This window comes from Zingiber officinale, chromosome 2A (assembly GCF_018446385.1).
Source record: "Zingiber officinale cultivar Zhangliang chromosome 2A, Zo_v1.1, whole genome shotgun sequence".
Taxonomy (NCBI): domain Eukaryota; kingdom Viridiplantae; phylum Streptophyta; class Magnoliopsida; order Zingiberales; family Zingiberaceae; genus Zingiber; species Zingiber officinale.
This window is the reverse complement of record NC_055988.1, coordinates 99351504-99362834: the sequence shown is the minus strand read 5'-3', so window position 1 is coordinate 99362834 and position 11331 is coordinate 99351504. Positions and strand designations below refer to the sequence as shown.

Here is an 11331-nt window from a genome sequence, read left to right as displayed (position 1 = left end):
CAAAACCTAAAAGAACAAATAGATTAAGTTTTGGATCAAACGTGTTAAGTTCCGCAGGCGATCAAAAATTTAATTTAAAAGAACACATGGTAGCTAGGAAAAGGTTCAGACCTTTGTACAAAATTTTTGTACAGTGGAACCTATAGGTTTTCCGAGTAGCAACCAACAGAATGAGGGCCTTTATATAGGGTAGCGAAGAAGTGAATGTACACCTGCCGAGGTGTACACGTGTCCATGGCCCATACCCCAGTAATGACTTGTCAGTGAGCTTCCCTAACCCATACTGCTACAGTCTCGGCATGTCCTCGATGGGACAGCGGAATCCCCTATCACAAGATTTGGAGCATGGCCTACACGTGAAACATACCTGCTGTCAGAAAAAGACGTCCCTTGTCCTTTTCCCCATTGCTCCAGATCTGGCGTCCGGGCGGACAGCAACCTCAACATCCGGCCGGACATATGCGGTGGTTTACTTGGGGAGATTTTCCATCATATACTTTGTGGAGACTATTAGTAGTGTTACCTTATGGCTTTGGCCGAGCGTGCAGTCCGCTCGGCTTTACGACTTTTTCCATTGAGCGCCGGAACCCTGATTTCGACAGGGCGCCTTTAACCATCAGCCGAATATCGTCCGATCGACCAGCCGATCGGACCCATCCCTCTCCGGACGTTCGATTCCACCGGACGGCCGGCCGGACAGCCGGTCGGACCCGGCCCTCTCTGGATGGACAACTGCCACTGTGACTTTCACGTGGCGTTGACTCCATAGGGTGGGGTCCCCTGTTCTTACTATCGGATTAGCTAATAAATAGAAAAGCCTAATAATAATAGTAGCCCATATGCATTTTTTGGATTTATCCTGATGATTATAAAATTTTTTTATAGGGTCATATCAACCACCTCAAAAATTAACTGGATTCTAAGAGTCAAATACATAGATTTTAAAAAATAAAATAGACAAGATAATAGATTAATGGATAAATTAATAAAAAAAGGAAGGTAAAAGATTTAATTTTTTTGGGCAAAAATTAAATGAGCGACACCCTTTGCGTTTTCGTCGTTGAACATTTTATTTTTTATTAAAGTCAAATGAGCGTCTTATATAAAATGATCTATCGAAAATATTTTTGTATTATCTGATTATTTGACCGTGGAGAAGTTAATTATTAATTTTTACAATAATCATTCATTTAGAAGTTAGATGTTATCTACACGTTATAGAATCTTCTATAATAATAATTTTATATCATTTTAATTTATTTATTTATACGGTAATCTAATTAAAATACTATTTTAACTACTAAATTTTTGTTAAAAAGTCATTAGGTGTAATAATATTAATTCAATATAAATTTTAAATTTTTACACCTGTTGATTTGTCAAAGGTGAATGCTATATAAACATGTATATATTTAAAAATAAATTAAAACAAAAAGAAAATTGAAAATAATTCACTAATAAACTTTTCAGAAATTAGTCGGGCTCGACCTCTGTCTGGCTCGCCGTTCGAACGCTGTTCTTTTGACGCTCTATTTATTCGACGGAGTGTTACTCCGCGATGAGTTCTACCCATCAGCCGCCGCCGCCTCGTGCACACCTTCAGCAGACCAACATCAACGTAGCCGGTCACTGGTGGCGGTTGCTGTTCCCGAAGGATCCTACTTAGGTTCCTTCTGCTCGCGACGGTTTACGACGGAGCAGCCGCGGCCTCAGTGGATCCCTAATTCGAGCGGGAGCTTTCTTCGTTTAAATTTTCCTTCTCGTTCTAGCGTGTATATATTCCCAAGCGAATCACGGAATGCCGAGTTTTCCGCAGCCAGGAGTGGTCACTGTCTGTGAGATTAACCGCGATATCAGTACGGAACCCGCATCGCTCCTCTCTCGATTTGGGGTTTCGTTTATTTCTATTTGCCTACTTAATTTTGTTCATAGAAACTGCTTTATGGTCGTTTTATTATTATTTTTCTTCTCATAGTAACTGCTGAGAGTCTTTCGGATGAACTGGCCAAGGACACTTATGGCAAAATTTTGGTGAGTTTTCCTAGTAACAACCCTCAATATATAGTTATTTTCCCTTTGTTTTCAAACTACCGATTCACTTGCTGATAAGAACTTATGGATATTAATGACATAGATATTTTTCTTTGCATGTTTTTTGGAACAACCTCATAAAATTGAAGTTAAATATTCCACTGAAAAAGATTAAGATCATAGAAGTATCTTTGATTAGTTTTCTTTTTTCCCCCTCTCTTATCTTTACCATTCTGCAACTCTGATGAAGTTTAGATGCTATATGAGGCTGAATTTGGTAACCTTTTGTAACCTCCTTTTCGCTAGGGAGTGATATTTAGTCCGGTTCCTTTCCAACTCGAAGCCTCCAATGTAGAGCAAGTAGCAGGACACGAACCAAGCGATGCTGCTCCAACAGGGGGTTTTGCTCGTTTGAAGGAAATTGTGGCTGAGTACACTAATCGTATTTTCTTCCCAAATGAAGTTAGATACTCAACAATGGTACTACCTCTTTCTGAATTTCTTATTAGCAATCCAATCACAGATATGTGATCAATACAAAGAACAAACATGAACATCCACTTAAACTAAATAAGCAAGGATCAGAACAAGACCAAGCATATGCTGTCTTATTGTTAAGTGGGAATCTCATGAAAAGTAACTTCAGGGAATGCTCTCATTCTTTTCTTATAATACATCAACTTAGTGATAATTTTTTCACACTCTTGATTCTTCTTTTATTACTGTTAGTTGTGTCCAGTGTTCACAAATCCTTAGTTGTTTTAATTCAGCTAGAGAGATAGGATGCCCTTCTGAACTTGCTCAAAAATGTATTTTGGTAGTTTAATATGTCTTTATTAGATGAAACCACTCGTCTGAACCCACCTTGTGATCTAGCCCGTATCTCTGATTTGTATAATTTTCTTTATCTGCAAAATGAACATTTTTTGTCAGGGCAATATTTAGTATAATTTGGTAAACAATCACGTGCAACTATATATTCAAAGGGAAGCTCATATTCATTTTCTGTTTTATTTGGGAATAAGGGGGCTCAGATGATTCAGTTTTTTTTCTGACAAAATAGAAATATCAAATAATGTCAATGCAAACATATTTTATTTACAGTTCATGTGGTGTCCTTGTGATTTTTAATCCACTGAGGCATTAGAGCCCTTACTAGACAGGGATCTTGCAATTAACCCTTACAAAAATATAGTTTCTTTCTTTGATAGAACTTTGATTGTAGTTTTTAAGATAATAAACTAAGGCCTTCAAGAAATATGGAGAAAAAAATGAATATTAGTTGTGTGTATCTTGCTGTTTGACAATTATAGAATATATCCTAAACAATTTTATTCTACCATACAAATACATCCTCTGTGAAATATAATTATTTCAAAAATTGATATTGCTTTGTTTTCTTTTTTCTATTGGTTATTAGTTAAATATGCTGGCAGACATTGATACACAAAGAGTAAGTTGGCATCCAAAAAGGCATTGTCTAGCATTTGTTTCTGGGCAAAATCAAGTAACTGTAAAGGATTATGAACATTCAGGCAAGTTCTAGAGACCATTATTTGAGAATCAAGAGTTATTTTTTTTTTAAAATGTTACTATTGGTTGATCTGTATGCTTCCATAAAGATGACCTTCTTGTGACCAGATGGTAAAGATCCATGCTTTTTAACCAGTGAATTTCAAAGAGATATCAAAACACTTGAATGGAGGCCAAACAGCGGCATGATGCTCGCTGTTGGTTGCAGGTATGGCATTCTTGTTTCCTAATGCATTTTCATTTAATCTATTTGCCTACTCCATTAGATTTAAATTTGTACAAACATTTCTTCTCCAGGGGTGGAATCTGCATTTGGTCTGCCTCTTTCCCTGGCAATTCAGCATCTGTTCGATATGAAATTACCTCTTCTGTTAACAGTGTTTCTGGAGGTCCTGGAGTTCGATGGATGCTGGTAGATTTTCTCCAAAGCTCTAACAGTGAACTAACAAGCATACTTTCTTGGAGCCCTAATGGGAGATATCCTTTTCTATACTATCGAAACTCGAACCTAACATTGACTGATGTTGTTGTTTATTAGATTTCCTTCATTATAAGAATTGTTCTATTTGAGACTTCAACTTATGTAGAACTATTCAAAGATTCTGTAATGTACTTGACACTACATCTATCTACATCTATGGTACAACCATTTAATGGTTGACTTAGTTGCCTGAGTATAGTAATCTTTGGATGGTTTATTCTTGACATCATAGAACATATCTGGCCTCTTCCTCATATGGTAGTTCATCATTCACAGTATGGGATGTTTCTCAAGGTAAACCTTATCAGTCTATTGTTTTTTTGTGATTATGTATTTATATTGTTTAAATCCACCTGATTGAGTCTTACATGCAAATTGCAACATGTCTTCATTATTTTTATGATCGTTGAGCATATAAGAATCGCACGATATGCATTTGTTTTAAATTAATTGTCTAATAATTGGATTTTCCGTTCTATCGCCAGGGCAACTATCCAATGAGTATCTACATAATCTAATTTGTGTCTGGACTTCTTTCTTTATTTAATGCTAGCTTCAAATTTTTCTCCACTTTTTACAATACTTATTTTGGCCATGAATCAAGAGTTTACAAAATTGTTTGACCTTGGTTTAAATGATATTTAATGGTCCAATAGATGACTGACTGTAGACAGGGGGACCACTATGTTTTGTTTTACATTGGGAATGCCTTGCTCATGAGTGTTCTGCTTCGTTCATTTTTACAGTATTGTATGGTGCTGTGCCAATCTGGTTCGTAGCCAGTCTGGTTTCTTACTGGTCTGGCAAAATCTTGCTGAGAATGAAATTCCAAAACCTTTTTTGAATGATATTTGTATTTTAAAATCTAATAATATGACACTTCGTCAGGTTCATGGAGTGCTGTCCTTAGCCTTTTAAGTGGAAACTGGCATGCAGGTTTAGCTGAACTAGATATTTAATAGTGTTAGACTTATTTTGGTGCATTATCCATGCTGAGTTGCGATCTTGGTAACCATGTGGCATGCTCAGCTGCAGTCTATTTTGAGTGGTGTAGTATACTGGTATTAGCATAAATTCTTGAACGTATTGCAAATACTAGTTTTTTTTCCGTGTGATTCAAGTAATATTGATGTTATTGCTTGTCCGAACTATTTTCATTCTCCTGCTAGGCACAACTACTTTTTTTTTCTCATGGGAATTTCAGTTATCATATTATCATAAAGGACTTAGATCGGTGTTTCTAATGTGAATTTAGGCTTGTCATACACAGTATGCTGAGCAAGTTTTATTTTCTTGATGTTATCTGTCTTCATAATAGCTGCAGTCTTAGTTAAATTAATTTCTGCTGTTTCTGAAATCCACATGTGTAGGTGTAGGAACTGCTATTCGACGTGGATTAGGTCCACTATCAATGCTGAAGTGGTCACCAAGTGGAGACTATTTTCTAACTGCTAAGCTGTATGCTCAGATGCATCCTTGTCATTTTTCCCTAATAATCTAGAGTTAATTGTTAAAAATATCCTAACAGCTACAAACTTTTTACCAATTTTATCCCACCTTTTTATTTTTAAGCTTACGTCTGTAATTCCTACTGTTGGATTTATCATCCATTTCCTGTTAAGTGATGACATGACATGCTATGTTAAGCATGATAATTTTATTTCTGATCAGTTGTCCATCAGCAATACTTGAAACAAATTAATAAACAAAATAGTTAAGAAGAGAAAACCCCCCATAACTTGATCTACTTCCCTTTACTCCCATGAGTCGGCACCCCTCCCTCTCGAGTGACCTCAACATTTTACTAGTTGGCACTTCAATTGGCAACCTATGGCCAAGCCTTTGGCTAACGAGAATGCTTCCACTTTACATTCATGGTTGGCAAATTTGGTGAATCATGATCTGGATTGATCAATGCTGATCTGATTTTGAGCTAGAAATTAGATACCCCCCCCCCCAATGAATTTCTGAAATGTTGATTAGTCAATGTCAAATTGGAGAAAAATCTTGATTGATTGATAGTAGTTGGTTGAGATGATGTAGAATTGGAGTTGAATCAATTTGTTTTGATGATTTCTCCTATTTCTCAAATGACAGGAGTATCGATGTTCAAATGTGTAGATCTAGATCTAGAATGGAGCCTTGCTTGTGATTTTGAGAGGAAGAGAACTCCAATGAGGGATTTGGTGGTCGTGCAGATAAACCAAAGGTGGATAGGTTGATGTTGGTGCCCACTCTTAGGAGTTCTCATGGAGGACAAGTGACGTTCTCTCTTCGTCTTCAGTTTTTCTTTATGTTCTGTAGGCATTCTTGAGCAGGAAGACAAATGGCATTTATTGTTGCTATGGTCGTTACTATGGGAGGAGGCGTGAAACAGTTCTCCTGATCCTTGTACCCAGTAATCTAATTAAAATAATTAATTACATTTAAATTATTTATAACTTTAAGAATTATTTAATTATTTCCATTTTTTCTAACAATTATTTATTTAATTAATAGTATAAAATATTATTTAGTTTAAATAATTAAAATTGATTAGATTAATTAACTGTGATTTAAATTTTACTAGTCTGTTAAATTTTACTAGTCTGTCATAAAAGTAGCAGCAGCATCAACCTTAAAGGCTGTAAAAAGTGTGCAAATCCTTTCATCCTAAATCAATGAAAGAAATGTTGTAAAATTGTGCTTTATTGATAATATAAAGTATTCTTAGTTCAAAACAAAAAGACTTCTGTAATTTGTAGCATTCATATATGCACATCAAATATAAACATATGATTTTCAGTGTTGACATTTACAGCTAATGATGATATAATGATATTATTTTAAGTATTGACATTTGCATCAATGTATTTTTACTTGTTCTCTCAATGCAGTGATGGAACTTTCTACCTTTGGGAGACGATTACTTGGACATCTGAACCTTGGTCTTCAACCACTGGATATGTCACAGTAAGTAATTTGACTAACAATGTCCTCTGTCTTTAAACAGATTGTTGATTATTCTACTGAATTTATCCTATTTGAAAAGCTTGCTGAAAGTAGCAGAGAAGTAGTATGATTTTATGGGATGGCATTTTTTTTATCCAAATGCATTCTGCATATAGCCACTTCAATTTTTTGGAAAAAATAAGCTGATTATTTTTTATTTCTTTATAATTCTCCTTCGTCCGATGGCTAAAAACCAATTCTTAAGCAAACCTACATCTCTGTTGTTTGTTAAATCTTTAGGGAGTTGCATGGGATCCTGAAGGACAAATGATATTAATTTCCTTCTCTGAATCTGTAACCTTAGGTGCAATTCACTTTGCATCAAAGCCGCCTTCTTTGGGTACGTTACCTGCTTCTCATTTGAATCCTAGCTTATTGCCAACATCTATAGTCTTTCTTGGCTGTACCAACTAGTGGAATTAGTTCTGTTGTTGACTAGGTTATTTTTGTATGTTCTTGTGTTTTATAAGTCAATATGATGTAAGGTTTTTTATTCAACATACCTCTTCTGGGTTGACTAAGCTATTCAAGACTATGTTGTGTTATCTAGATTAAAACTTATCATCTCTTTAGATGGCTCATCTAGGTTGTTACTCTTGCTGTTTATGCTGTTGATCTTCTGGGTATTGGGAATAATAGGTTGCTCTTCTTTAAGCTAAAAATATTAGGAAGTTCACTTTGCTGACACATTGGAAATTTCTTTATCTAATTGATATGGAGGGATATTTCTTTGTTGTTGGTGTTCATTCAAGAGCCAAATAATGTCATACTGGAGTACATTTTGAGAATATTACTCTATTTATAAATAAATTTCAAGCAAAGCATTATTTCAGTAAATAAATTATTTTCATTGGATGATTGTAGAAGGGCATCTTAAATTCTAATTAGAAGTTGACTTTGGGTTATTGCTCTTACGCTGGGTATACTAGGGTGGGAATTTAGGGGGGAGGGAGAGGAAAAGGCTCACAGATTATGCATGGAGTTTCGTCATTCATGCATATTTTGTGTAACTTTCCCATCTCCACCCCATCCCCTCCTATCTTTCTGTTGAAGCAAACTCACCCGTAATTCAGTGAAACTTACCTTAGGAGCAAAACAATGAATATGGTGGCTTGTTCAAGTACCAAAGAGAAACACTGATTCATGACTCATGCAAGGTTTAAAATACCTGTACTAGTTGCCATCCCTTATCTAACTGGTACTGCTTTAGTTCTGATGCATACTAATTTACGTTATAATCAGCACTGACCTGCTGTGCCAGAAGTTCAGGAAGAGGGAGAGGAAGAGAAAAAGAAAGAAAGAAAGAAAGAAAGAAGACTAGAATAGGAAGATGATGAGAAATGGGCTGTTTGTTTTCAAAATTCATTAAAAGGCTCAATGGATTTAGATTATCACAGATATTGCTGAATACGGACAATGCACATTGTTACGACAGTGAACAAGAGGTCGAATAGGTTGGCATGGGCAGAGTATACCTATCTTTATCTTTTAAACTTTCATGGCTCTCAAAACCAGCCTTCCATTGTCTGATCTATGTCACTTTGACTTGGTAGGAGTATTCACAGCTAAGGTTCTAGTTATCCTATGCCCTATTTTCTAATAGTGCATGGATATGGAATTGTCCGTATCCAACAAATAGTGTTAGTTCCAAAGTGTCAGATGACCAACATGAGTACATGTGAAGTGTCCGAGTATTGATGTAGCTGTTCGAGCAATATAGATGCCTGCCTTGTCTGTACTAGGTGAGACTGACGCCAATATTTACAGCTAGATAGAATTTAGAAAATTGACCAGTGTTAGGGTGTGTGCAGTTTCTGAAAATTTCAGACCTGCGAAGGATGAATTTGGAGAACCTTCACACTATACTCCTAGCTACTAAGTTATTAGCCAACTGCAGAACGTGTTTGGCAATATTTGTAATTTATTGTTAAACATTCCAGGGAGATTCTGTATCTTTTTGGAAAGCTTTTGAAAGTAATGGATTTTTTTATATAATATATCCATTTAGGAATTCTTTACTATCTGCACAGCTGCTGTATAATTCTACAGTAATTCATAAATAATCTCCTATTTAGCGGATTGATAAGCATTAATGTGAAACTTTCTGTTCTTGTGTCATTAATCTCAGCTGCACACCTTGTTCCATTGGAGATGCCAGAATTAGCCAGTTTGTCTGCCAGGTAATACTTGCTATTTTCATTTTAATAACTACCTATGACAGGAAATCTTCGATCCATGATACAATCTTGGTGAAATTTGCAATTTTCCAAGTATCTCATACTACAACCTCTTCTCCTGTGGTTCTTTTCTTTGGTGTTTAGGTATAGCATTGTATCATCATTAACTGTAAATGGCCTATCATCTGTTAATGCTCTGCTGGCGCTCTTTTGCAGAGGCATTGAGAAGATGGCCTGGGATGCTTCAGGAGAACGCTTAGCACTGTCATTCAAAGATGGCGATGAAATGTACAATGGTTTGATTGCTATATATGACACTAGGACAACACCTCTTGTCTCTGCTTCGTTAGTGTTAGTCCTCTCTACTCTGAACATTATTGCTATGATTTCTACACCATTCTCTTCTAATGAATTTAAATTAATTGTCAAATCAGGGGCTTCATTAGAGGGCCAGGTGAAAAGCCAAAGCCCCTTGCATTTGCTTTCCACAAGTTCAAGCAAGGGCCAATTCTGTCTGTGGTAGGTTATTGCAGCCTCCCCCATTTTAGTACATTTCTGTTTGTTAATCAATTATCACACTCCTCAATATGCAGACTAATATTAAATCTGTGGATTTCAGTGCTGGAGCAGCGGATGGTGTTGCACATATCCTCTCATTATTCGGTCTCATATTCTTCTTTGATCATCAGGGTAAATGTCTGCCATCTCTCAGCCAAAATGATTAAATTGATTTTCACTTTTACTCCCGTGGAGTTAAATTAGCAGTAACAAGCATTTACATACCTAAGGGGATTCAGTTTATCATGAACACAATTTTTATCCCAATTGTCTCATGTGACAAGCTAATTTGAGATATGGATGTTGTGCATTCTGATGTATTTATGATAAACATTCACATTGCACATTGCATAAGAAAGCTCCTATTTTTCTATCCTATCTAAATTTGGTATTTGTATAAGCAAATTTTGGTTTGGTTATCATTCACCAGTGCTGTTAAGATGCAATTTCAATCTGCTCAAGGCTTTAAGTTTCCTCTTAGTGATTGTTTGATTCGTGTGGTTTAGATAACCATTTTATCATACGACAATAATCTTATGCTGTGGTATAGTAGTTCACTTCATTTCCTGCTTAGGTGGGCAGTCCAGCTTTGAGCTCCGAGTGCCTAAAAGTTGCTGATGCACCAAACTTGAGGCCCTCTGTTGTAGATGATGATATTCTAATGAAGTCCGCTCTGCTTGCAAAGAACTGGATGATGTGGACAATTTTCTTCGAAAGCTTATAGTTGCAAACGAGTGGTGGAGTAAAATGCAATTTGGGTTTAAAATTCAAATATGTGGACACTGGTGACAAGTGATAAAAAAGATCTTTGACTCTTTTATGGTCTCTGCTTTAGCATTCTGCTCATCTGTGACAAGGCTTAGTTGATTAACTTGATCTTAGATTAAAATAAAAAGGCTTGAATAACTGATGGATTGGTCTTGTCTTGAATCACTTCATTGGGATGGTTGACATAGCTTGATTTTGTTGGACAGAGATAGCTATGGCATGTCTGGTTCGCAGTCCCAAAGCTTCTTCAAGAGTTCTGAAAATATTAAAGATCATGGTGCTTAGAGTTCTTCAAGGTCGTGTATACTCAAATGGAATACACTTACCCCTGGTAATGGTGTAGTGGTTAGGCTTTTCAAGCGTTTAATTAGATATTTAATGGTTGAATTTCAGTTGCGGTATATTGTAGAGATTTTTTTTTTTTTTTTTTTCTGTGGATAAGCCTCCGTGAGCATTTTTCGTTTTATTTTCATGGTTAGTGGGAAATTTTTATGGGATTGAGTCAGTCATTTTTAGGATTAATTTGTTCGAATAGTTAGATATTTATATAGCATAGCAATTAGAAAAATAGAGAAAAAACACTTATAGTGATTTTTTAAAAAAAGATTCATAGTTTTAAAATTTATTTAAATATAAATTATAATAAAAAAGTGATTACCTTCCCTTCGGGGCTCTCTATGATTGTCTCCTAAATGGAAATAAATTATAGGTAGGTTTTATCTAGTACAATGAGTTTTTGAATGTGAGTTAGATGAGTAACAGTCCTTTGCATGTGAGTTAGATGAGTGATAG

General features: G+C 35.8%; 1 protein-coding gene across 2 annotated transcripts; it reads left to right on the top strand.

The window, feature by feature from the left end:
* Positions 1–1511: 1511 nt before the first annotated feature.
* Positions 1512–10677, top strand: LOC122041692 (aladin-like). 2 transcript variants are annotated; one of them, XM_042601466.1, is made up of 15 exons: positions 1512–1856; positions 1976–2031; positions 2338–2511; positions 3452–3566; positions 3673–3772; positions 3862–4041; positions 4281–4339; positions 5416–5503; positions 6922–6997; positions 7277–7376; positions 9165–9216; positions 9430–9564; positions 9648–9732; positions 9833–9903; positions 10354–10677. In XM_042601466.1, exons 1-14 carry the CDS (start codon positions 1799–1801, stop codon positions 9893–9895), a joined length of 1341 nt encoding a protein of 446 aa, XP_042457400.1. In that variant the 5' UTR covers positions 1512–1798; the 3' UTR covers positions 9896–9903; positions 10354–10677. The 2 variants fall into 2 exon arrangements, with proteins under 2 accessions (XP_042457400.1, XP_042457398.1); XM_042601464.1 differs by having other exon boundaries at positions 10346–10677.
* The last annotated feature ends 654 nt before the right edge of the window (positions 10678–11331 follow it).

What these genes read in the sequence shown, in the direction of transcription:
- LOC122041692 (XM_042601466.1), top strand. Translation starts at nt 1,799, where the DNA reads ATGCCGAGTTTTCCGCAGCCAGGAGTGGTCACTGTCTGTGAGATTAAC. An exon ending in TGAGATTAACCGCGATATCA is followed by an intron (nt 1,857 to 1,975) that starts GTACGGAACCCG and finishes TTCTTCTCATAG; the next exon opens with TAACTGCTGAGAGTCTTTCG. An exon ending in CAACCACTGGATATGTCACA is followed by an intron (nt 6,998 to 7,276) that starts GTAAGTAATTTG and finishes TTAAATCTTTAG; the next exon opens with GGAGTTGCATGGGATCCTGA.